This window comes from Scophthalmus maximus, chromosome 7, assembly GCF_022379125.1.
Source record: "Scophthalmus maximus strain ysfricsl-2021 chromosome 7, ASM2237912v1, whole genome shotgun sequence".
In the NCBI taxonomy this organism is placed as follows: Eukaryota; Metazoa; Chordata; class Actinopteri; order Pleuronectiformes; family Scophthalmidae; genus Scophthalmus; species Scophthalmus maximus.
Genome location: NC_061521.1, coordinates 5,629,070 through 5,655,758, shown reverse-complemented (window position 1 = coordinate 5,655,758; position 26,689 = coordinate 5,629,070). Strand labels below are relative to the sequence as shown.

Genomic DNA, 26,689 nt, shown 5'->3' with positions numbered 1-26,689 from the left:
GAAGCCAATACAGAGATGCTAACACTGGAGAAATATGATTTCTTTTTCTAGTTCCTGTCAGAACTCGTGCTGCAGCATTTTGGATTAACTGGAGGCTTTTCACACGCTTATCGGGGCATCCTAGCAGTAAAGAATTACATTAGTCCAGTCTAGAAGTGACAAATGCATGCGCTAGTTTTTCAGCATCCTTTTGAGATGAGATGTTTCTAATGTTCTTGATATTGCGCAGGTGAAAGAAGGCTGTCCTAGAGACCTGTTTTATGTGCAAGTCAAAGGACGTGTCCTGGTCAAAGATAACTCCAAGGTTCCTCACAGTAGAGCTGGAGGCCAAAGTTATGCCATCTAAGGTAACTATATGCTCAGATAATGTCTCTCTGAGGTGTTTAGGGCCAAGTACAGTGACCTCAGTTTTATCTGAATTTAGAAGTAAAAAATTACAAGTCATCCAGGCCTTTATGTCTTTAAGACAGTGCTGAAGTTTGCCTACCTGATTAGTTTCATCTGGCTTTATAGATAAATACAGCTGGGTGTCCTCTGCGTAGCAATGGAAATTAATGTGGTGTTTTCTTATGATATTGCCTAAAGGAAGCACATATAAAGCGAAAAGTATCATTCCCAGCACAGAACTTTGTGGAACTCCATGACTTACTTTGTATTAATGGAAGATTTGTTGTTAATGTTAACAAACTGAAATCTATCAGATAAGACTTAAACCATTCTAGTGCTGTTCCTTTAATCCAAATGTGTTCTAGTCTCTGTAATAGAATCTTGTGATCAGTGGTGTCAAATGCAGCACTTAGATCTAATAGGAGGAGAATAGAAACATGTCCACTTGTCTGAGGCCATGAGAAGGTCGTGGTAACCCTCAGCAGTGCTGTTTCTGTACTATGATGTTTTCTAAATCCTGACTGAAAATCTTCAAACAAACTATTCCTGTGTAAATAGTCACATAACTGGTTTGCATCAGATTTTTCAAGGATTTTAGAGATAAAGGGGAGGTTTGATATGGGTCTATAGTTAGCCAAGATACTCTGGGTCTAGAGTCCAGTTCTAGCTTTGCCACATTGATTGATCCTTTCACGGGCCCCATTCAGACCTGGTATTAACATCGGTCCCGAGTGAGCCAATCATACAAGTGGACACCCAAGATGCATTTAGGACACATTTGAGATCCGATAACATTCGCATGTGGCCATGTTCTTTTAACAAGAATTGCAAGGCCCAACAATCCCCTTAAATTCAAGCAAGCCGCACCAAATTGCACACTCATGTCAGTCCCCTTAGATATGCCTGATGAATTTTTTTTTCATCATTGCATTATTTGCTTCAAAATCAGTGTTATGTGAAATAAACGTCCCATCTCATGATCTTAAGGAAAGCAATTAAAAAAATCCTGGATATGCTCCAAAATTGACAGACAAAAGAATAGAGGAATCACCTTCATGGCAAAGGTAAAAAATAAGAAAATGGATCAATGTGGCAAAGATGGAACTCCAGGGCCACTTTGACTACATTGATTTTGTTGCAAAGTGTGTCTATATTTTTTGCACCTACTTGCATATAGTAATAATGTTGATTTATCTTTGCTCAGCCTTGATGTCAATGTTTTTGTATCTACTTGAACGTTGGTGCAAATATTCATGAAATAATTTCTGATGTATAAATGTTGTAAACTAAAGAAAACAGGATGCGAAATTGATAAACGGAGCCATACAGTCCACTACTGTAGCATCTTTGTCTGGGGTCTAAGAATAAACAGAGACAATGTTTTGAATTATTTATTTTAAAACTTGCTACAAAGTTTTAGGTGAAAAGGTTGACTGAATAGTTCAATCCTGCAGGCAGGAACAGGTGAGTGTTCCAACAGTACAAGTTTTAAGCATCCACATCCAAAAGATTGAGCAGAGAAGTGAAAGCAGGCAGCCATCTAAACAATTTGAATGTAAATAGACTAGGGACGGCAGAGTGGCAGGTATTTCACAAGTGCTGATGATTCTAGGCACAGGTAAGACAGGTATTACAAGATTTAATGTGAACCTCAGAGGCGGCCATTGTCAGGGCTGAGTAGGAAGCAGGACCCAAATGCAGATGTAGGGGAAAAAGGATATTTAATAATAAAACGAAAACAGACTCGAATCAAACCAAGGGTGTCCACGAGATGTAGCAAAAACAGGTAATCCAAATACTGGAGCCCGGGGGGGGAAATGCAGAAACAGACGTCCCCGGACAGACTGGGGAAACACAACAGACGACCCAACACAGACAAAGGGAAGCACAGAGACTAAATACACACAAGGTGGGCGGGGCTAATAGAACACAGGCGAGACATATTAGGAACAGGTGCAGACAATCACAGGGGCAGGAGACACCGGAAAGGAAGTGAATCAACACGTGGGAAGGGCCTTAAGAACAAAACCGGAAACCAAAACACAGAATCATGACAGGGGCAGGAGACAAGGGCAAAGCAAAAAGAAACCGATAAAAGACTGGGAAACAGGAAGTGCAAACTAATTCAAAATAAAACAGGAAATGAAAACACAAGATCATGACAGAACCCCCCTCTCAAGGACCGAATTCCAGACGGTCCAAAACAAATCTACACAGAGCAGGGTGGGTGGAAGGGGGCCAGGACGGACTGGAAAAACTGTCACTGGGTAACTGGACAGGGGTTTTGCTGGGGGGCTTCAGCAGGCGTAGCAGTTCTGGGGGAAGGGCCGGTGGCCTGGCAGGCAGGCACGGCAGTTCTGGGGGAAGGCCCGGAGGCCTGGCAGGCAGGCACGGCAGTTCTGGGGGAAGGCCCGGAGGCCTGGCAGGCAGGCACGGCAGTTCTGGGGGAAGGCCCGGAGGCCTGGCAGGCAGGCACGACAGTTCTGGGGGAAGGCCCGGAGGCCTGGCAGGCAGGCACGACAGTTCCGGGAGACCACCGACGAGGGACGCGTCGATCTGCCCACCGACGGGGAACGTGTCGATCACCCCAATGGCTGGGGACGAGGAGCAGGCGACGGTCGGACCACCGACGGGGAACGTGTTGATCGGCCCAATGGCCGGGGACGAGGAGCAGACGTTGGTCGGACCACCGACGAGGGACGCGTCAATCGGTCCTTCGACTGGAGACGAGGAGGGACAGATGTGGACCGAACCACCGACGGGGAACGTGTCGATTGGTCCTGACGACGTGGAGACCGGCTGTACACTAGGAACCATGATGCTAGCAGGCCTGACGCTAGCCACCTGGGGTGCTGGCTGGATGCTAGCAGGCCTGATGCTAGCCACCTGGGGTGCTGGCTGGATGGCACACTGGGAGGTTGGCTGGATGCTAGCAGGCCTGATGCTAGCCAACTGGGGTGCTGGCTGGAAGGCACACTGGAAGACTGAGTGGGAGTCCAGAGTATTCAAAAAGTCCTTGAGCCAGCCAGGCAACGAACTCCTCAACCAGGGCCTCAGGGAAACTTCCCTGCGTGCCATGCGCAGACACCCTTCCTTGTATTCCCATCCCATCTCTTTTAAATTGTCAATGAATACAAGTAAGGGTGTAAATTAACTCACGAAGATCCAAATAAAAAAAATCACCTGCTGGGTCCATTTTGTGGTTGGGTCGTTCTGTCAGGGCTGAGCAGGAAGGAGGACCCAAATGCAGATATAGAGGAAAAAGGATATTTAATATTAAAACGAAAACAGAATCAAACCAAGCGTGTCCACGAGATGTAGCAAAAACAGGTAATCCAAATACTGGAGCCAGGGGGAAAAATGCAGAAACAGACGTCTCCGGACAGACTGGGGAAACACAACAGACGACCCAACGACGCACAGAGACTAAATACACACAAGGTGGGCGGGGCTAATAGAACACATGTGAGACACATTAGGAACAGGTGCAGACAATCACAGGGGCAGGAGACACAGGAAAAACAAGACACCAGAAACAAGACACAGGAAAAGAAGTGAATCAACACGTGGGATGGGGACTTCAGAACAAAACAGGAAACCAAAACATGGAATCATGACACAGGCAGGAGACACGGGCAAAGCAAAAAGAAACCGATAAAAGACTGGGAAACAGGAAGTGCAAACTAATTCAAAATAAAACAGGAAATGAAAACACGAGATCATGACAGGCCATAGTGTTTCTAACACTCGGGGTGTATGTCTTATGGGATTAACCGGCTTGATGAGTTGACTGTAGGGTGCGACTCAGGTGCAGGTGGATAGGTAGAAGAACAGGTACCAGGAGGACATATCCAGCCACACACACACACACACACACACACACACACACACACACACACACAGGTGGAAAAAACAGCAGGGAAGGAGGTAACATTCTCAACTCACTCAATTGCATTGAGTGCACAGGAGCTGTTTTTGTTGATAATCATATACACAGACTTGCCTGCATAGTTTATAACCGGAGTCAGCAACTAGGTTTGGCCAGTGTGCTATGTTAGGGGAACCAAATGCACCTGATGAAATTGAAATCTTCCTCTTTTTTGGGGGGGGGTTTAAACTTAACCAAGGGGTTGAATAGACATTGTGGAAGGCTGGACTCTTTCAGAGTTATTTTTTTTTAACACACATCATAGTGCCTGCCTTAGACAATGAGCCCCATGCCCAGTATGACAGTCATGATTATAGTGATAGCCACGCAAAAACAAATGTGATACATAGAGCACTACATTAATTATCCAGTGAAATGCATCACAGCATTTGTAGGAACTGCTTATGCTTTCCATTGCCTGTCCCTTGATGGCAATTATTTGTTACAGCAGTAGATGTGTTCATTTCTTTATTAGTATCTCCTTCCATTGAGGAATCTGAGAGCTTGTAGTTGAATTCAACGCCCCAATTGATTACGTGTGCAATATCTGTATACAGACATGTTGTGATAAAGGTATTAAAACCGTTTGTGCATTTCCTCTGTTTCCATAGGTGTTTTTATTCTCTGAACAATAATATCTTTATTTTATTTAGTTTTTGCAACAAAATGATGTAATGCAAAGACCACATCTTTATCACAATGTACAAACCTACTGATATACAGTTGGAATGTATGCAGTGTTGCACAGTGTATGGTGAAATACCTTGTGCTAATTTTCTATATCTTTTAATGAATCATGCAGGAACAAAGGAACTCTTGAAACCTGTTTACAGGATATGTCTACAATGATATTTTGACACTTCATAGAACCACATTTCCTTGAATGTTTGGTCAAAGTCTGATTGACTGCATGCAACACATACCTGTCAAAAGTATCTTTGAAAAGGATTTTTTTATTGTCATTATTATGTCCTAAAAAAACTCTTTCTTACACTGGCAGCGTGATGACAGTGTTAAGCAAATATATTACAGATGAGGGTCATGAGGAAATTGACAGGGTTCTTGGTGATCTAAATAGGTCACTGCTGCAATGCTAAACCTGGGTTTACGTGTATGCATCTGAAAAAAGCTGTGATAAGATCTTGTGAACATCATGGTATTTCCATCGCAGATTTGCATCAGTTGGGGAACTATACTGAGCTCATGATGAACCAGAAATGTATCTTAGCCTGGCGGAAGCAGAAACCAATATGATTTTGTGGCTGGTTATTTTATGTAGCTGTCTGATAAAAGGCAATTTATTAATGAACAATGACTTTTTAAATTAAAAAGATTAAATGAAACCAAAAATGTGTCTATAGCCTGATACCACTAATGGTCAATCTTTTCTTCTTTTTTGTCTGTTTGTTTTATGTACAAATCCACTAACCTGTAAACTTACTTTGACAGTTCAGGTTATCTGATACTGTTTTATTTTGTGGCTGGAACCACAGCTGGATAAACCTGCTACGAGGAGCTGGGGCAAAAATACAATAAGCTGCAGGGACACTATTAAGCCCACATTCCTCCCGATATTTTGTGCATTCTGCACAGCATTTCAATGCTTTCTTTCTCCAAACATCTGGCACCTATTGTAGATTTGTGGTGTGCCATTTTAATTACTTGCATCAATCTATGAGTGTAACATTATCAGGCACACAACACATAATATAATATAAAAAATGAAACGAATAAGAAATACAACTGTTAAAAAATATAAGACCTGCAAAAACTATACAACTATAAGGAAACAAATATAGAGAATGTACATGATATCAGTGCAAGTGTGTAATCAGTAACCAGTAATGTGCATAAGAAGGTAACAGGAGGGTGCAAAAGTGTAAAATGAAAAAGTGGCTTATCATGGGGAGCTGCTGCTACATGCTAGGGTTAGGGTTTGGGTTAGCCTAGCACGGCGCCATCTTGCATATACGTATATGTTACAGTGAAAGTGTTTAAGTTTTGAGGTGATATATACTTAATCTTTAAGTAGGTCTTGGTTACAAATACAATGCGTACACCTTCACCAAGTAATTATTTGCATCATATGAAGAAATGTACAAAGTGTGCATTCTCTAGAAGTTATGATGAGTAAATATTGTGCATGTCACCTCAATCTGCTGGCATCTGCTTCTGGAAACGTAAAAGGTAAAATTTGATCAGCTTATTTGTTTCCCTTGAAGCTGAGTATTGTCGAAAAAAATATTGGTTTCTGCTCTTTGAGTATGTTTTTGTGCTTTATTAAAACAACTAAAAGTGTACAATAAACTTCAATGCTCAAGCTAACCGTTCCACTGACTAAATTATAAACCAAGATGTAGAGATAAATTGATTCTTCCACTGTCTGAGGTTGACTTAACCCAATCTCTTCTTACGGTAACCCCCCCTCCCCTAACTAGACAGCTGCAGTGGTGTGAGCGCTCCTTCGTGGTGGAAAGCTGAGGAGATGTGGGGGAAATTCTGCTCTGAGGTTGTCTGGTAGGTCTAATCTATGAATTGGAAGGGCTGACATCATAGACATTTCTGTTCCACAATAGACTTTTTATTTAAATTGGAAGCGGGGTTTAGGCTAGATCACAGCAAAGAAGAAGAAAGACCAAGAACATCATCATCTTCTTTTCACCGACAACATCATGAAGACTCTTTGCTTGACTCTGGGGCTGCTGCTGCTCAATGTCTGCTGCTGCAACACCATGCGTGAGTGATCTCTGTTACTTATCATCTTCAGAAAACTCTTTATCGCCCACTTGATGCTTTGAAATTTGTCTTTATTAGTGTGGGTTATAAATGTACATGATAGTTCAAACATAATTGCATACATACATACATACATTAAGTTCCTCTACCATGGGCTAGAATAAGTGACAAGAACAATAGATGCAATAAATACAAGAAATAAGTGAGCGTGCAGTAGTAATCCTTTGAGTTAAACATATTAGAATAGTAAAACCACATACATCCCATAAGAAAAATGTTCAGCAGTATCATCACCTGTTGTTGTGTACAGCAGCAACTGTCTCTGGGGTTTTTTTAATAATCTTATTGGCTTTGTTAACTATTTTTGTGATCTTTCTTTTGCTCCCATAGCCCCTTAGTTCCCATAACCACATGTGATGTGATGATAACCACATGATTTTATTGACCATTTACCTTCCTAACAGCTAAAGCGTTGCAGTTCACCATGACACCTGGATACTGCTGCTTCAGCTTCCTCAATCGCAGTTTACCACCAGCGCGTGTCACCAGCATAACTGAGACCCACCGCTCCTGTCCACAGCAGGCATTCATGTAAGTCCGCCTTTAGAGTCTTTTGCTGGTTTCTCTTGCAAGCGATAAGTAAATGATGAGTAGAAAAATGGAAATCCTGTGAACTCCAGACAGGCTTTATCACAAGACTAAAGCATTAGGGTTGCAACAACAGAGGTTGAAAATGTTTGAAATAATTTGTCTCCTCTATCTGTTTTGCAGAGTCCAAACTATTAAAGGGAAACAGATATGCTACAGACAAACTTTCCCATGGGCTATACATGTCTACAACCTGCTCCACAACACTGAGGGCAGCGGTCAACAGCACTGAAGTTGTATTATTGTCTACTGCTCTGATAAAACAATGCCTGGTTTTGCAGGTTTAAATGAATAAATATTTGAATTTTGATTAAAAAAAATTATAGCTGTAAATTGGTGGCTATGTGTGTTTTATAAGAAGAGTTTCATAGACTAGGGGTAGACCATGTTCTGTATCTCAGGTTTTAAAATTGTGGCCTTCAGATGAGGATTATTTATTGGTTGTCGATAGCAACAACACAATCTGGCATGGGACAATTTCACCAAAATGCGTGAGTGACTCTAATATTTTCAGATCTGTGAGGTTCATGATTTTATTGTTAAAAGGAACCAACACTAACAGACAGGACATGAATTGCAGGTCTTATACTTTTTTCCACCACGGTGTTTCTCTCCACTTGATATTCCCACTAATACATTTGCCATTCATTTTTTTTTGCATAAACTTAGTCAAGTATTTTGTTTCTTTTGAGTGAACCTAACCAAAGAGCAGGTGAAAAGAGAAAAATAACAAAGAAAAATATGAAAATGGAAAATGTAACAATGCTCTGGCGCAAAGAGTGCGCAGATGAACAAACTACATTCTTACAGTATGTTCTCAGTAAGGCCTACTGTTTTTCTCGGCAGCAGACATACCTCAGAAAATGTGAACATTTTAGGCATCCAAAGGTCATTTGTTACTTGCTAGTACAGTCTTGACCAGGCAACTAAAGAATACATGTAAATGGTAAAATGTGTAAGATTAGCATAGTTAAATCAGATGCTACCTGAAGTGGGAAGTCAGGCACTCGGTATGTTTGCCGTTCAAGTGCTCAAGTCATGAGAACACTGCTGATGATTGCTTCAGAAGCTGACAATGTAGCAAGCAGGTGGGTAACATAATACAGGAAACATTTTTGGCATAATGATAGAGGGAATATCAATACTTTAAGAAAAACTGTATATTACTAAAATTACAATATATTAATTAACCAGGCAATGAAAATAAACTGCCACGCCCTCCACAATTTAATAACTGACTAAGTCATATAGATCAATATCTTTCAGAAAGAATGATGTGTTATTTTTCCTCTCAAAAGTTTGATCATGCTTTGAATCACCATATCTTTAAAGATATAACAGACATCAGTTTCCCCAGCCTTTTGTACTTTGAGATAGCAGCTTTGCTAGAAAATAGACAAACTGTTGATTTAAAGCTTTCAGTTTGTAGAAATATGTTCTACTTGTATAAATGTGTGAAGCTGTTCCATGATTACAAATGCAGCAATGCTAATGACATGCTAATAATTGTATCATTTTCAAAAGTGTACTTCAACACACCTTTTTGGAATATGATATTCAATGAGTATTTTTGATATTGAGTAGTGTCACGAGACAAATTTGTGATGCAGTTACAGCACTATTCTTCTCCTGCAAACAAACGAACACCGCAAGCGGTTTTCTTGTGATAAAATCAGCAAAGTTTTAGTATGTGCAAACCTGCAACAGAGCTTTTCTGTTCCTGTATGAAGATGTGTTTTTGTCTCTGTGACCACAGCTTGAAACAAACAGCAACAATAAATCAGCAACAGTGTTACAAAAGTGACTTTATGTTGTTTCACTTATAGCAACAAGAACGACAACAACTTTATTGATCTAGGTTATGAAATCTTAGTCACAATCAATGCGTTTTTAGAATTTAGCACATGATCTTGTAAATGACCAGGTTAGATTTTAGATTAGTTTACAATAAATGTATTTAGTGCAGGGACAGTAAGTGTTATATATAGTATTGCCTAGTATACAACATTTAGTTTAAATGATGCAAGGATCCTTTTTTAGAGTACACACACACAAAGACACACCCAGTACTTGTTGGGGAGAATATACACAATATCCCATCTGGTCTGGGAATGACTTGGGTTCCCCAGGAGCAGACCTCCGATATGCAGAAGAAAACGGATGGATGGAAAGGATACCAATACATATCTATTCCACTTTCCATACTGCATTTATCTGGCCTATGGTGTATTAGTTAGGGGACACCTTTTTCCAAACTTTGAGGGGAGGCCCACAATCTCAGACTTTGAAAACCCCTGTCTTAGAGTAATCATATATACTGTTGTTATATTCATACATCTCTATGCACATTATGCTGCACTTGATATATATATGAACTCTCAATAGTTCATATATAGGTCAATAATCAAATCTAATATTTTTTTCTTGATTTTGCCTTAATTGACGATTCTGAAAAAAACACCTTTTTAAAATTATTATAATAAAATAATATTATAATTATTAAAAACACCATCCAGAATGATTCAAAATCATTTGACAACATTCTAAAGGAATTGTTCATGTCACAGGTGTTAAAAAAAGAGGACTTTCACACAGTGTGAGTTAAAGCATAATCTTGTCAACTTTAATATTAAACATGTACAGTTAGAGCCAAAACACATGATAAAACAAGGAAGAGAAGCAGAAAACAGTGTACACACAGCACACACACACATATATATATATATACAGAAAATATTCCCCAAAAAATCTACCTAAACTTAAATTTATCTTACCTTGGTGTTATTGGAAGGATGAGTGGTTCACCTGCATTTCAAAGTAAAATTCACCTTTTCAAACCTGTAGGACAAGAGAATTGCTTTTCTCTGGACCTACAGACAAAATCTAGCATTATGGAGCAGTCCTGAGAAGGTGTACTCATTGGCATAGATGTATACAGAATAAATGTGTGCATAAATGTAGAGCAATTAAATCATGAACTCTTGAGGAGAGTTTGACATAACAGGTTCTGTTTAAAGTAAAGTTATTGTTATTCCTGAAAAAACCAAAAAAACTCAACAAAGGCCACTGAGCAGCCTCCAACAAATCCAAAAAGGTAATACCTAATGTGCTGAAGGAATAAGGTTTGTCCCTTTAGCATTTTGCTTTAAATGCAGGTAGTCTGAAAAACTATACTAAAAATAACAGATTAATCTAGACGTTATTTAAGAAAACTACAAGGAAAGGAGCCATTGTTCAACCATGCATAAAGTATTATTAATATCATCATATGAAAATAAAACATGACAACTCTGGGAAAAAGTTTATGAAAGTTTCGAACGTGTGGCACAGTGTGCAGCTTTCGAACTCTGAATTGGCTCGGACTTGATAGGAGAGCAGACAGGTCATGTTTTGTTGTATGCCAGATATTCTAAATTAGTCAGAGTTCAACAAGCTATGGCTGAATTGGCAAACTTCTTGGAACTGCTGCCTTTCTGGGGAATCCAGGGAGCAAGAAAGGACTATTTGCGCTTTTTCTGACGAATTGTCCCTTTGGTTGTTTTACCCAAAGTTAAAATATCACAATAATCTGGACAACGGGGTTCAGGTCTATGACAACACCTACCACTTACAACACAATATAAAACATTGTTGTAATCACTGTAACCTTTGAAATTGTAGACACCAATGAGGCTTTTGCATAATATCTTCTATTTAAATAAGAAAAAAACAAACTGCAATGACACTATTCTGGCTGATGTTACGGACAGTCTTCCATCTCCTTTATTCTGCCCGTATGGTTCAGACACACACTATCTATGACCTCAGACATAGCATTTGATAAAACATACCTGCCACTACATAGTAAATCCAATCTAAAGGCCCAGGCACACCATTATTTAAAAACAGGAACATTTTGATCAAACAAGTTTTTTTTCTTCTCTTGCATCAAGCTTTATTTAAGTTTACCTGTGATTTCGCATCCCTGGGCCATGGCAGGCTTGTACAGTCCAAATGGAGGAAGCTTTCAGTTAGCAAAGTCGTTTCATTCAAAAGACATACAATACTTGGTAATGGAACAATGAATGTAATTAGCAAAGCGGAAAAATAAGCGAATGGAACAATTAGTTCAATTTCTTTTTTTGTTTATTGTTTTTTAAGACATATTTGTTAAAAAGGCAACTATCTCCTAATCTGTCAATAAGTTCCATTGATTGACATATTGCTTTATAAGTAGTATTTGTACCATCAATTGAGCTAACGAGTAGCTAACTGACTGTTTCTTAAATCACCTTCATGAACTCTTTACTGAAAGTAATGATGTGCAATCCCAAGAATGAGCGAGTGGGAAGCATGGGACCCAGTATTGGGAAAACTTAGTGTAGTGCTAGCATGTCACCAGCTGGCTAGTGTGTTAGCAGTCAATTCTTTAGCAAATTAAGAAATTACCATTTTATCATCTGGGCCCGAACAACACACAGATTCATTTCACCGAGACACTTTTTGGTGTGACCTGGGCCTTAATTCCACCTAACTTCTTCCTCCACAGCTGCTGCCTTACTCACATACTCATACACCCTTCTCAACACACTCCCAGGAAGGTCATCATGACTGAGTATCTGAGTGTGTATACTCTTGTATTACATTTTTAAGAGGATAATTAAAAAGAGTGCATTGAGGAAGGAGATAGTACATTTATCTATCTATGAATATCAAGAGAATGTACAACAACTACATGTGTACAAATGGCTATGCGCTGTCCCCGCCACGTGTTTACTCAGTACTGTAAGCTCAGAGGAAATCAGGCTTCTCCTCATTGTCAGGTAATATAGGAAAATAGACTTTCAGAGACATGCGTACCTCAAGAAAATGACAGTCTCCACAAACACAGTAAAACCCTGCAGAGAGACAAGCATGTGGGATATTGTGGGCATCTGCATGTCTAAATGTAAGTAAATGTGTGTGTAAATAATGTCAATGTTTCATATGTTGCAGGTTAAACGCAACACAGAGGAATGTAATGAAATGAGTGTTATGTGTGTGTGTGTGTGTGTGTGCGCTTTATTTTGTGTTCTGAGGGCCACAGTAGACACAAGCTTTTGAGAGGAAGAGGAAAAAATAAGGTTGTGTAAAACTGAAGGTCTCTCTTCAAAAGATTTTCCCTTTCTTCTTGTTCTTTTCCATTGTCCTGTGTGAGAAACAAGAGGGTAGTGAGAACTGGGAACATTTCTTCTTGTACAATAATGTAAAAAGAAATCATCTTTAGGCTTCACAGGCATGTTGGGAGTATACTATAGCCAATGTAAATGGTAAGCCTAATCACATACAAAAAGATCTCGAGACTTCTGCAGTTAATGTTGTTGTTGTAATGATGTTGAACATCATCATAAAGATACATTTAAAGCAAAAAAGAAAAGAAAAGAATAAATTAAATAAATGAATACACCCTAACATATCTGATCACTCACAGGGGTATTGCTGTTTCAGCCACACTCTGTCTGGTGTGACCAGGGGCTGGTTGCACAGACAGCTGCTGCTAGCTTATGAAATAATTAAAATAATCATTTGACGTCTTTTCAGTAACTAGGGGCAACAAGGGGACAAACCGAGAGAGAGAGAGAGAGATGCAGACCATCCATCCATCCTCATCATCTACCGCTTTATCCATTTAAGGATCACGGGGGGCTGGAGCCAATCCCAGCTGACATAGGGCTAGCGGCAGGGTACACCCTGGACAGGTCGCCAGCGTATCGCAGGGCCACATACAGAGACGGACAACCATTCACTCTCACATTCACACCTACGGTCAATTTAGAGTCTTCAATCAACCTAACCCAAATTTTTTATATCTTTGGGCTGTGGGAGGAAGCCGGAGTACCCGGAGAGAACCCACGCATATACAGGGAGAACGTGCAAACTCCAAAGGAAAGACCCTGGTAGGTTCAAACTAGGATTTGAACCCAGAACGAGCACAGCGCCAACCACTACACCACCGTGCAGCCCTCAGATACAAACCGTGATCAGCTATTTTTAAACACCTCCCCGTGCTCCACGTGAGAGCCAGAGAGCGTATGAGAGACAATTTTTGTTTAGCACATCGAGTTCCCACTACAGTACTTCTCTACTTAACCTACTTTAACTGGCTTATAATTTGACTCTACGTCTGCTCCTGACCAGGCTTAATATTTACAGATGTTACATGAGCTCACTGTAAGGGGAACATAAAGCAGGTCCACCGCAGGATTTTACAACTGGTGTGTGTTTTGACCCTGAAAAGACATTAATCTACAGATGAAAACTATCAAGGCAGCAATTTTTAGGCTTTCCACAACTATATGCAGTGTTTCCCATACATTGACTAGACAGTGGTCTATTGACTTGTTGTGCCATAGACTCATAACAAACCAACAATATTTTGACACTTCTCATAGCATATAAACGATCTCTAAAGGTGTTTTCACAACGAACGCGACAAGAATTATTCACATACAAAAAGTCAATGCAAAGACCCAAATAGACAAGAATGTTTGTGTTTTGCACCGTTGCTTCAGCAGAGCAGCTCTCATGCGGGAATAACAGAGTGAGAGGGAGGCAGAGTGTCCCACTGTTCTTATTTATGTTAAAAGTGAAGTGGCTGTTCTCAACATGTAGGTTGGGAGCGGGCTGTTTGCTTGGCCCGCGGTGATGCTGGTTGCAGATTTCTTTTGGAAACAACAAAAAGTGACATGCAGTAATTGATGTGCACACTTTGTGCACATGTTGTGTGCACACATGCACACAACATGCACAAAAAAACTCACTGTATAGTTAAAGCATACAGTATATAATATTTCCTGCCCTTTTGTCACTTTAGCCTTACTTTAATATTTCAAGTGTGAAAAGTGATGAACAGTGTGTGTGTGTTACTGACTTGGAGGCATCCAGTTTCTGCTGCTCCAGGATTCTCTGCTGAGCCTCCCAGTTGGCCTTCTCGTCCTCATACACTCGTCTCTTCTCCTCTAGCTCTTTGTACTGTGCCTCCAAGTTCCTTTTCATCTGTTCGTGGCGCCGCTCCAGCTGAGGGTCACAACATTTCCCACATTCACTGTCTCTTAACACAACTTCAAGTTTGTGTGTGCCACTATAATCACACAAACCCCAAAAATATTCCTTCATTCACTTATATAACATATTTTGGATTTGGCTTTTCTGCTTTGAAATACAGCTACTGCACTATTTCCAGCTGGAGTCTGCTTAGTGGAGCTAAGCTGAGCAATCTCAGCTAAGCAATCTCCTTCAAATGATGAGGACTTGATGAAGATGCAGTTTAAAGCCAAAGATAGTCAGTTGCATTCATTTTTTTGTTCAAACTACTATTCATTCATTTTACGTACACTAATAACTATAGCTCCATGCTCTTTAACTAAGCTGTTGTTCTCTGTACCTCCACCTAAATAGCGGTATATTCATTTGGAACTGCATAAAACATCAGCGTCATAGATGTCTGATTATACTGTCTATTTCTAGAAAATAATGGATGCCTACTTCTAGCCAATAAGAACCTAGAATGCTCATTGTCTATGGTATGAATATTTTAATGGCAAGTCTTTGAGAAGAAAATAAATGACAATGATTATGACAGTGATACCTTAATTACCAAAGTGGGGCTTTGAAAGCAATACTACTAGGTAACGTTTAAAACATTCAAATGAAGCAAACTGGCCTGGCAGAGAAATACACATAAAACCAAATCTTCAAAACCCACCTCGGCCTCTGAATCCTTCAGTTTCTGCTTCTTCTCCTTAACCTTCATTTCAAAGACTTGTTCCATTTCTGCCTCCATCTTCTTCATTTTCATCACATGCTCCCTTCGCTCCTCCTCCATCTGTGCCAAGGGACTCCTATTGATCACAGAAAAAAGGTAGTAAGTGGCCAATGTAGCTGAACAATGTTCGGACAGCCTATTAGCTCTGCAGTTAACCCCTCCTGCTCCTACTGTTGTCCGCTGTCACTGTAGATGCACCATTCCTAGGAAGCAGGGACGCAATGATTGGATCCACAGAACCAATGTTACCGATCACCAATGAAAATTGTTTCTTCATTCAGATGAGAGGAAAAATCTGTGATTCTGCTTTGTTTAGTCACAGCGAGCTGCAGTTTATAGCTACACAGCTACGCCTATTCAAATTATCCCAAAAAAATAAAATAAAAGTTAAGTATAGGGACATGCAGCACATACAGTAACAGTCAAAAGTTTGGACACACTTTCCCATTCAAGTGAAAAAGAAAGCGTTTCCAAACTTTTGACTGGTACTGTCGGTGATGATGACAGGAAGTAAGTATGTCATGTAAAGTTCTTTGGTGCGCTTGCAAAATGTGAAACCAAAACTAACTAGATCAAATGTAAACAATGCAACAAAATCACGAGCGTTGGTTCGGACCTTGGTTTCGAACTTTTCAGTGAAAAGTGTGTTCCCAGACAAATATTTCTTTTTTCACAGCATCCTGATTTGAAGATTCAGCAGTTGTTTGACTGATCCTCCATCAAACCCTAACCCTCAAATGTGCTTCACTCACAGTCTTAACCTCCTTCAGTTTTTATGACCTACTGTACAGGGCAAGAGGCTGCCCTTTGGTGATTCTACACTTTATGTGGCATGTTCTGTTTCTTTAAAACCAGGATTGTTTTTTTTTTCATGACCCAGGCCTTACTTAGTGAGCTGTCCCTTGGTCTTTGTAGTGTCCACTCCATTACAGGTGACGGCAGCAAGTTTCTTACTGCGATAATTCTCGTAGTGGACATTGTTGGTGACATCCTTTAGATCCTGCATGTGGGTCCTTTGGAAATGGGCATAAAAGAAGAGGAAATGAATCACAAATGGTAAAACAGTAAGAGGCTTATCTATGAGCAATAAGTGAACAATAAACCTACTAATGAATTCAACAAGTAGTATATTCAACTGTGACTACAGCCACATTAGCATTAGAGAGGGTATAAATAATTTACTGTAAACCAATGAGGCCATCATAGCATAAAAAAAGTTTAATTCGTCAAATTTTATTCAAGATTTTAAGTTTGGAAAATCAAACCAAGAGAAACTGTCTCACCTGATGAGCATGTTGCGGAGCACAGTGAAGTCGCAGTGTTCCCCATTCTCCACTGGAACACAGGGGGAGAGAGGGAAAACAGAGAGGGAGGAACAGAGACACACATATCACAGTTATTACAGAGGAACACTACTCATAGTTACAATCATAATCATCATTATCTAGTCTCATGGGAGATTAAACTAGAAACACGTACCGAATGTACGAATATTTGATCTTCTGAACTGAAATGAACTCTGGGTAAATGGTGACCAGCTGCTGTGGTTTATCTCTGGCTATTTATTCATATACAGAGGCAGCCCTTGATGAAAAAAACGTTATTGTGTTTTTGGTGATTAAAATCATGACTAGTATGGGTTATTTACATGTAAAAAAGTATTATAGTAATACAGACAAAAGATGAAAAAATTATAAGCAACATGCCATTCAGGTAAAATTAATGTTATTATCTCAATGGACACGCCATGGTTCAAACACGCATATCATGACACGTTCAGTTCATCCATACATCAGTAACAAAAGAGAGGGGAGGGTGGGGGGTGGGGTGCAGTTGTAGTAGCACATTAGAAAAAAACAGCAATAGGCAAAGACACGTCAGGCCATGATCATATAGGATATGAGCATTGAGATGGGTTTCAACAGGTTTTGCCTAAACGAATCTATACACCTTAAGTATTTGAGGAAAAAGTTGAAAAGTTAAACATTTCTGAGTAGAGTAAGTCCAACTTCAGGCTCCCTTACCTTACCTAAGCCTTCAGAAGCAAACAACTCTACTGCAAACCTCTGCTAAGCAGAGATTATATTTTTACAACTACCACCTTTGGTATTTAGACATGTACGTAAGATGTAGCTAAACTTAGTGTTCTCTGGAATAACCTGTAGACTAGAATAAGCTACATGTCAGAGGTGGCTATTACATTGTGTTGCTTTTGGGTTTTCTCTGCATTATTGTGAGGTCTCGACCTTACTATGTAAAGTGCCTTGAGACGATGTATGGTGTGATTTGGCGCAATACAAATAATATTTAATTGAATTGAATTATCTAACTTTAGGTAGACCGGGGGTTAGGGTCTACCTAAAGTTAACCCTAACCCTTACCCTAACCTTTGAGTAATTGACATAATGGAATTAATAAACTGACTTTGTTAATCTTCCTTAACTTGTGCTATAGTTGCATTACATTCCTGCATGTCACAGATACAGACATGGACAAAATTGTTGGTACCCTTCCGTTAAAGAAAGAAAACCCCACAGTGGTCACTGAAATAACTTGAAACTGATAAAAGTAATAATAAATACAAATTTACTGAAAATTAACTAATGAAAATCAGACATTGCTTTGGAATGTGGTTCAACAGAATCATTTGAAAAAACAAACTGCCCTGGACAAAAATGATGGTACCCCTAGAAAAGATTGAAAATAATTTGACCATAGGGACATGTTAAACTAAGGTGTGTCCTGTAATTAGCATTGCTGTTTGGTATCATGGTGTGTACCACACTGAACATGGACCACAGAAAGCTAAGGAGAGAGTTGTCTCAGGACATTAGAAAGAAAATTATAGACAAGCACGTTAAAGGTAAAGGCTATAAGAACATCTCCAAGCAGCTTGATGTTCCTTTGACTACAGTTGCACATATTTTTCAGAAGTTTAAGGTCCACGGGACTGTGGCCAACCTCCCTGGATGCGGCCGCAAGAGGAAAATTGATGACAAATTGAAGAGACGGATAATATGAATGGTAACCAAAGAGCCCAAACAACTTCCAAAGAGATTAGAGGTGAACTCCAAGTTCAAGGTACATCAGTGTCAGATCGCACCATCCGTCGCTGTTTGAGCCAAAGTGGACTTAATGGAAGATGACCGAGGAAAACTCCACTGTTGAAAGCAAACCATTAAAAAGCGAGACTGGAATTTGCCAAAATGCATATTGACAAGCCACAAAGCTTCTGGGAGAATGTCCTTTGCACAGATGAGACAAAACTGGAGCTTTTTGGCAAGTCACATCAGCTCTATGTTCACAGACGCAAAAATGAAGCAAAACACACAGCTAAAAACACCCAAGAATGGCTTAGAACAAAACATTGGACTATTCTGAAGTGGCCCTGATCTGAATCCTATTAACATCTGTGGAAGGAGCTGCAACATGCAGTCTGGGGAAGGCACCCTTCAAACCTGAGACAGATGGTGCAGTTTGCTGATGAGGAGTGGGCCAAAATACCTGTCGACAGGTGCAGAAGTCTCATTGAGAGTTACAGAAATCGCTTGATTGCAGTGATTGCCTCAAAAGTTTGTGCAACAAAATATTAAGTTAAGGGTACCATCATTTTTGTCCAGGCCAGTTTCATTAGTTTTTTTTTTAAATGACTCGGTTGAACCACAATTCAAAAGCAATGTCTGATTTTCTTTATTTAATTTTCAGTAAATTTTTATTTATTATTACTTTTGTCAGTTTCAAGTTATTTCAGTGACCATTGTGGGTTTTTCTTTCTTTAACGGAAGGGTACCAATAATTTTGTCCACGTCTGTAAATGCCTACAAACAGTGTGCTCTGGAGTTCTTGTTTTGCATTTGTAATGAAACTAGTCTCTTTCAATGTTCATCTAAAACTTAGCTACAAAACCGCACAAAAGCTCCACAAGTAATTAATGATTAAAATGCCACCTTTGGAGAGACATTACTCTCAAAATGGTTGAAGTAAAAAATCTGGAGGTAAAATATCAATATTTATTTAGTGTGCATTTGTAAAAAAAAAAGTTGTACTTGTACAATAATTGCTTTTTATTTGTGTATGGATTTGAACACACATTTGTGAGTACCCAAAGTTATGCATAAATCATTGTACACATTTGTTACTCTTATTTTTCACTTGTAGACCATGTGATAAACATTTGTGACCATTTTGAGACTAATTTCTCTCTATTCCTAACTGACACGATCATGTGAACGACACAGCAATTTATAGGAAACATTTGTTAAAATTAGCCATAAGCCACCGGTCATACCAGACCAAACAGCAGTTAAACCAGATTGTACTGTAATTAGCAACAAGCTCAGCAACTCAACATTTATTTTTTGAGACAATGATTATTTCCAAAGGTTAGGAGAATGATGTTCAGTTGACACTTTCTCTGACCTTGAGTTCTCTGTCACTACTAAGCCTCAGTCACAGCTGAGTTTTGCGTTGGAGCCCAAGGAAAACTATCTGATCACAGCCTGTCACTGTGACACCACATAGTTAGAACAAACAATAGTTATTGTCATCAACAGTCAGACAAACAGTTTCACAACTGGTCTCATTTCAACATGTACAGTTAGATGATTGTGAATCTTTATCTCAACAACAAAGACATGGTTACATGGTCAAAAGGGATTGTGGAAAAGGACTGCAAATACTGCTGTTGAGGATGTGTGTGGCAGATATGCAGCCTGCTCTTCATCAAATCTGCTGCTCCTTATAGGTTAACCTCCATTCGACTGGCAGTCGGTCATCATCAGGGAAGCGAGTAAGGAGGACACCTTACCATTGATGAAACTTAAGCAGTCCAGCCCCTTGGCCTCCAAAGCCAGCCATTGACCTCCTGTCTCTTCTAGAGGAGGGAGCTCTGACGGAGGGGAGGGGTATGGTTTTTCAGTTACTGTCTGGAGCAGCTGGGTATATTATGGCTCAGACTTGGCCCAGTTTGGACCTAAAACCGGCCCATATTTGGCCCAGATTCAGCCCAGATCAACACCATTGCCAGCATGTTTCCAAGTTAACTGGCTAGAGAGGCTTGTGGGGGGGGGGGGGGGGGTGTGTGGTCATTGGAGGGGATGTTATATGAGATCTATGCATTACCAGCTGAGGACAGTCTCAATGAAGGAACAAGTAGAGGAGCTAAGTGGGGTCAAGGGTCATAGGACAAAAAAATGGGTCGTAACCCATGTCACTTAAGGTTTTAATGTCAATCAGTGAGACACAAATATTAATGGATAATTGCCTCTGATCATCAGGTGTTTTGAGCCTGAGGGCTTTATTTAATTGCAGTGTTTATTAAGGTAATGATGATGAATTGTACTGGTTTAATGAATCAAGAGTGCACAGCTGTTTATTTGAAACATGCACATATGTGTGTGTGTTGTGTGTGTATGTACGTGCATGCGTGCGTGCAGGATTTCTTTTTGCAAATGGTGTGTTTCTACATTAATAGACTTACATTAAAATCAATAATGGGGGAGAATAATGATACCAGCCGCTACATGCCCTTCGGCGAAACACTAACTCACCATTAACATTAACTGCTCATAAACCTATAAGCAATGTGTTAGGAAGGTGGATCCCGATCTTTGGTCCAGTGATACATTAGAGGACTGCACACCTTTCTCACCCTGCACCAACTGATTCAATCCAAACAAGAGTACAGTGAGCCGAGTCATGTGGAAAAGCAGGGCTGAGAGTAGACTGCTGCATTTCATACCATAGGAACAAAGAAGGGAACCACAGCATTAGTGATGTTTCTATTGCAGCTGTAGCTTCAGCAACAAACAGCCTCTAGTTTTCTCCATGACTATTCACAGCATCAGACCTGGGACAAATTAAATCAGTGTGTTGTTTTGTTTTTTAAAGCACATGACTTTTCTGAGAACCAGACAGACCAGAACTTTGGAGATATATGTTAAGTAAATATTACTGTGTTCTTACTTTTTATTTTGGCCATCACACTCAGTGATGATAATAATGATACTCTCCAAGTTAATTTGCTGAGATCTGGAAACAAAGTAATATCATGAAAATGTCTGATGACACAGAATAGTAGGATTGCAATGGTTGGAGATTTTCTCAATATGATAACAGTGTCATTTCACAAACACCCTGGGAAAGTTTGCTTGTGTGTGTGTCTCTGTATGGGGTCAGGTTAGGTTCAGTGTCTCTATTTGTAAGTTAGCGGTTGGTGAATGGACAGAGATAAAGCCAGGATCCATGAAGTGGAACTTTTTTTCCGATGGCATGTTTTAAGGTTTTTTGAGGGATTTAATTTATAAACTGGACACAACCTCTGATAAGCACGGAGGGATGTGTGCTTGAAGACAGGCAAACATGTTTGAAGTGTCCCCTCCTTTTGCAGCTACTTTTTCTGCAGACTTCATCAAGTGTTCTCATTGTGGGAACTGTTTTTCTGTAATAATGTGAGGTGAGGACCTTACTATGTAAAGTGCCTTGAGATAATGTATGTTGTGATTTGGCCCTATACAAATAAAATGGAATTGAATTGAATAAACATAAAGTTTCATACTATGGTTACAGCTGCAACCCTACAAGATGCACAAGTAACCAGCTGACCATGCAGGTTTGAAAAAAAAACCCAGGTTAGCAAAACACTTTCAAAGAGAACATGAGAAAAGAGAACAAATCATTCGTCAAACTGTTTGACAAACTGTGCCTTCTGTAGTTGTGCGCAAACACTTCCTGTTTAGCGAGAGATTATTAGCAACATTTCACTGCCATCTTTACCTCTAAACAAAGAAGATAGTTAATCCAGGTAAAGTGCATGTTTGTTTACAACCTGTTTGATCGTCTCACTCGCTTATGTTTCTCACTGTCAACTTCTGATGCAGAAGTGTCCCCTTGTTCCCAGATTTCAGAAATTACTGTAGTGAGCACATTGTTGTTGAAAGAAATGACAGTCTATAAAAACTATAAAAATAGGACTCAAATTGCAATGAACTCAGATTAGAGTGAACAATCAGTGAGGTTTACAAAGATAGTCTTTCAAAATGAGAGATAAGAACAAAAACAAAAACAATCATTCATGTTTCCCCCTCATGTGTTACAAGCTCATTTGCACAGTGGTAACATCTGGAATACACTGACTCAATGTGACTGATGACTGAAAATAAGGAGAGGAAAGGAAATATTTCTTAAGTATACCTTAGGCAAGAAGAACATCTTAAAAAAACACTAGGGGTGAGAAGTCAATGCAACTTGGGCTTTCCTCGGATGTAGTCTGGTTTAGTTTTTCCCTTTGATGGATATGGACTGGTGTGGGTTTTTGTTTGATAGGGCCCACAGCGCACTTTTGCATTGTTGTCTTACAGCCAGCAGTATCTTTAAATTCAGTGTTCTAAATTAAGATTTGTTTTAGTAAAGTAGTAGTAGTAGTAAGCAACAAATGGTCTGGCTGGCTGGGAGTCAAACTGGGGACCTGCTGCTGAAGGTATATGCACCCATGTGGTAGGTGCCCTAACCATTGGGCTATCGGGTCGCCCGAGATACTACATTTTTCATGCCAAACTCAAATTGATATTTGAGAGTTAAAAAGGGATTATGACATTAACACATTTCTGATAAGAATCCCTTAAATTGGCACCCAAGATATGGACCTGGTCCAGCAAAACATTTTACCATTCTAACCTTTTCCAAATAAACTGGTAAAAAAAAAAGAATCTGCATTGAAATTAGCCCAACATGCAGAATATATGGAATTTCTCATCACTCATTGTCAAACACATACCTCATTACCTAAATTTCTGTGATAAAATACAATCAACTGATAATGTCAGCCATGCTTAGATCTTGGTATGGCTCTAATTTACACAATGATATGAGGATGATATCCAATATTGTGCTTAGAACTACCGAGATATAGATAAAGGCTGTCAACAATATGTAGAAAAGGGAATATGGTACAGTGACAAATCACTGTTCAGTGGATGGATGTCTGGATTCTAGGAAAGATACTGCATGTGCAGAGTCACATGTTATGCATTTAATCCAAGTGCTGTCCCATTCAAGAGTAAACCCCAGAGCATCTGTTGCACTGATTTAACCATATATTTAATCTGTACAATACAAGAATCTGAATCATACTAATAATTACCACTTGAATTGTTAGATTGCGACATTTAGCGGCCTGTCAGCTAGCATAAGTCACAAGTGTTAGCAAAGACCATCTGGGCTTGTGTTCTTTCAGGGACACATGAATCATTTTGATGTCAGTGTTCTTTTTTTTGTCTTTGTCTTTTGTCAATAATAATTTAAAATTCAATAATTTGCGTGTATCCATGTTATTTGGTGCTTTTGAATATTTTGGAAGGTTTAAGTGAGTATTCAGCCCAAGTCTGATTCAAGCATTGGTTTGACCATTAGCCTAATTATGAGACAGCACAGCAACAGAAAAGTGGAGGGAGAGGAGGGATGGAGAGTTTGCGGGGACACTCGGAGGGAGGTGGAGAAAATGAGGTTGAAATAAAGTGAAAGATGGTTTTGTTTACCAAAAATGCCCTCTGTCAGTCATGGAAAAGAATTGACAAAAGAAAAAAAGAACAAAGAGAGAAAAGAAAGAATGAAAAAGTGAAAGACTGATAAACGTTCAACCACATAGAGCAAAAGAGGTATATAACTTTACTTGGAGATAGATAGAGCACATCATCGTTAAGGGTGCTTGACACACATGAAAACACCAGAAGGAGCAACAACACTTCATTGTGGTTAATGGTGAAAAGGTTCAGGCGCAGTCAGTGCTTGCTGCCATTCCAATTCAACATATCCCATAATGCACCGTGTCAATCCTCCTTTTTCAGAATGCCAATCAGGGTCAAGCAGCGCTGTCAAAAAGATTGTTTGCATGAGTGTTTGTTTGTCTTGAAGGGAGGAATGGTGGGTGCATAAGGTAACAATGTAGAAACTGCCAGATAACTTCACACCCGTCAAACTGCAATGACATTGGGTCTCCTAGGTATCCTAGGGTCTCTTTTACGCCGGGTATCCACATCGGGTATTTGAAAAACAATTCAACTTGAGCTAGCAGAATGGAGGATGGTGCCAGAAAAGGACTCAATGTCAGTAGTACAGTGTCAGCAGTTCAGCTATTTCTCGCCACAAAGTTACCTGTAAACATCATCATGGCAAATCTATTGAACCAGTTAATGCCTTGGTCACACTACACGATTTTCAGTCGTAAGATCTCTATACCATTTACTACATGACTGATTGGCGACATGGGCGACACACTACACGATCCTTCACCAGGAGAAATGTCTACAAAGTACGTTTTGTCACAAAAACATGCATGAAGTGACACAGGAAAATAGACGATACACGTGAAACAAGAATTTTTTGTCACTTTTCCGCTGGACGCCGAAAGAAAACTGTGTTCAATATATTGCAGAATACTCTTATGTTGAAAAGTCAGAAACAGGAAATAGTTTGAGCGGACGCTCTGTGTTGTGTTGAAGGAGAGAAATAACTTGACGCTTTAATATGTGGTTCAGTAATAAATAAAGTCAGCTCGAGGTTACATTCATTACCTGTATCAGTTAAGATGCGCAACATCACAGAAACAAGCCCTGAAAATAATCTGACCAATGGTTTGTTCAGAAACACGGAAAAGGAAAAGGCAGAAAATAAAGATGAAGAGTGTTGTTGTGTTGTTGTGCTACAGGTCCTTCCCTGGGTTTCCAGGTTGACACACTCACTGCCTGTCACATTACAGCTCATGCTGCTGGAGATGGGCTGGCCGACGAGTCCAGATACTTAGCCTGCTAGATATCTGGCAGACGTAAAAATGCGATTACAAGACAGCACGTCGTGAAGTATGAAGTTACAGCGATCTTAAGACTTTGAAAATTGTGTAGAGTGCCCTAGGCATCAGTAGAACCCAACTCAACTGTATCACACAAAGTCCGGAAACATAAGCAGTTATCACTGACCGACGAATTAGAGCAGAGAAAAAGTATGATGAAAACTGCAAACGATGGAAAGAGATGACTGAGGCTGTCACATTCTGTCTAGATAATGATATGGTGCTATAAACCTATGAGATTTAAGACACTGATGAATGTGACCATTTAAAAAAGGGTTCTTTAATCCAATATTGTGTTTTATATGTTGCAAATAGATAAGTTCATTGTCTGGATTGAGTCTGGAGATTCTACTCAATTAGGAAGAGAAATCGCAGTTCAGATTGTGGATCATGAACCTGTCTTAAAGAGACGGAGATAAAATTCTTTAAAACTATAATGTGCAGAGTGATTCAGGCTGTATCCCAATGTTAACCCCTCCATCTAGACACCCTGTCCAACCAGTAGGTGTCACTCATGATCTTGCTTCACCAGCTTCCCAGCTTTGGATCTAGCAGGAGGCACTGTGGCATTAACCTGGTCCACGTGGTGGTGGTGATTGCTCTTTGTCTGTGTTGCCATGCTGGTTGATTCCATGAAGACACTTGAACTGCCCCTTCATAAACCTGACACAAAAATTACGACTCAAAAGGGCACAACAACATGAAACGTGTGGATAGGCGAGCCAGCTACAAGACATTGGTGGTATTATGAAAAAAAATGGAACTTGACCAGCTTCACCAGTGGAAAGGGTCCACTGGCCCAGGGCTTGACTGATATTTACTCTAAGAGCAAACAGATGGGTAATGTTACTGTAAACTGACAAAACCAGTGCCTATAACAAACTAATTTTATCACTTGAAGCACTGTCATCTAGCAAAGGGTAAAAGCACACTGACTTTAACTCTAGCTATAAGACCCAACCCCTTGAATGATCAATCAGGCTTAAACTTACTTTCTTGTTTTCGGAATTTCCCATTTTGATATCAATTAAGTCTATCTTACCATCTATTTATCTATGTTGAAAAGTCATCATATTATCTGGTAGTTCATACATTTAGTGGACACAGGGTTGAACATCATACTTAATCCATTCCAAAGAAAGTCCTGAGACAGCTGGACATTCTCAAACTCCAGACGCCAGCATGCTTCAGCTTCTCTCGGCATCAGTCACTGTTTGAGCATGTTGCAATGTAAAAAAAAAATATCCCTAAATGCGTCCACTCATGAACCATAATATTTAACAGTTCACCTTTTAGGCTTTGCAGCTTGGTCACAAAATTAAAGCTGTGTTTTTCCTTTCAGGCAATAGACCTTAGTGGACCT

At 39.8% G+C, this 26,689-nt stretch overlaps 2 protein-coding genes and 1 long non-coding RNA gene across 4 annotated transcripts in view; 1 reads left to right on the top strand and 2 right to left on the bottom strand.

Moving 5' to 3' along the window:
* The first annotated feature begins 6,739 nt into the window (after positions 1-6,739).
* Positions 6,740-8,032, top strand: LOC118315386 (C-C motif chemokine 4). Its single transcript, XM_035642639.2, has 3 exons — positions 6,740-7,051; positions 7,516-7,642; positions 7,823-8,032. Exons 1-3 carry the CDS (start codon positions 6,988-6,990, stop codon positions 7,929-7,931), a joined length of 300 nt encoding a protein of 99 aa, XP_035498532.1. The 5' UTR covers positions 6,740-6,987; the 3' UTR covers positions 7,932-8,032.
* A 2,264-nt stretch (positions 8,033-10,296) lies between these two features.
* The window catches only part of LOC118315070 (septin-7), a 50,893-nt gene continuing 34,500 nt past the window's right edge, over positions 10,297-26,689 (bottom strand). The window contains exons 9-14 of one of the 2 annotated variants that reach the window (XM_035642016.2): positions 24,017-24,028; positions 16,766-16,817; positions 16,370-16,495; positions 15,423-15,558; positions 14,589-14,734; positions 10,297-12,866 (exon numbers count right to left, since the gene is read on the bottom strand). In XM_035642016.2, the coding sequence (XP_035497909.1) occupies positions 12,827-12,866; positions 14,589-14,734; positions 15,423-15,558; positions 16,370-16,495; positions 16,766-16,817; positions 24,017-24,028 (512 nt within the window). In that variant the 3' untranslated portion in view covers positions 10,297-12,826. The remainder of the gene's footprint in view (positions 12,867-14,588; positions 14,735-15,422; positions 15,559-16,369; positions 16,496-16,765; positions 16,818-24,016; positions 24,029-26,689) is intronic. The other variant, XM_035642017.2, reaches the window with a different exon arrangement.
* On the bottom strand, positions 25,587-26,685 carry LOC118315071. Its single transcript, XR_004794802.1, has 2 exons — positions 26,449-26,685; positions 25,587-25,989 (listed from the first exon to the last, which is right to left on the bottom strand). It is a non-coding gene; the product is annotated as an uncharacterized LOC118315071 (long non-coding RNA).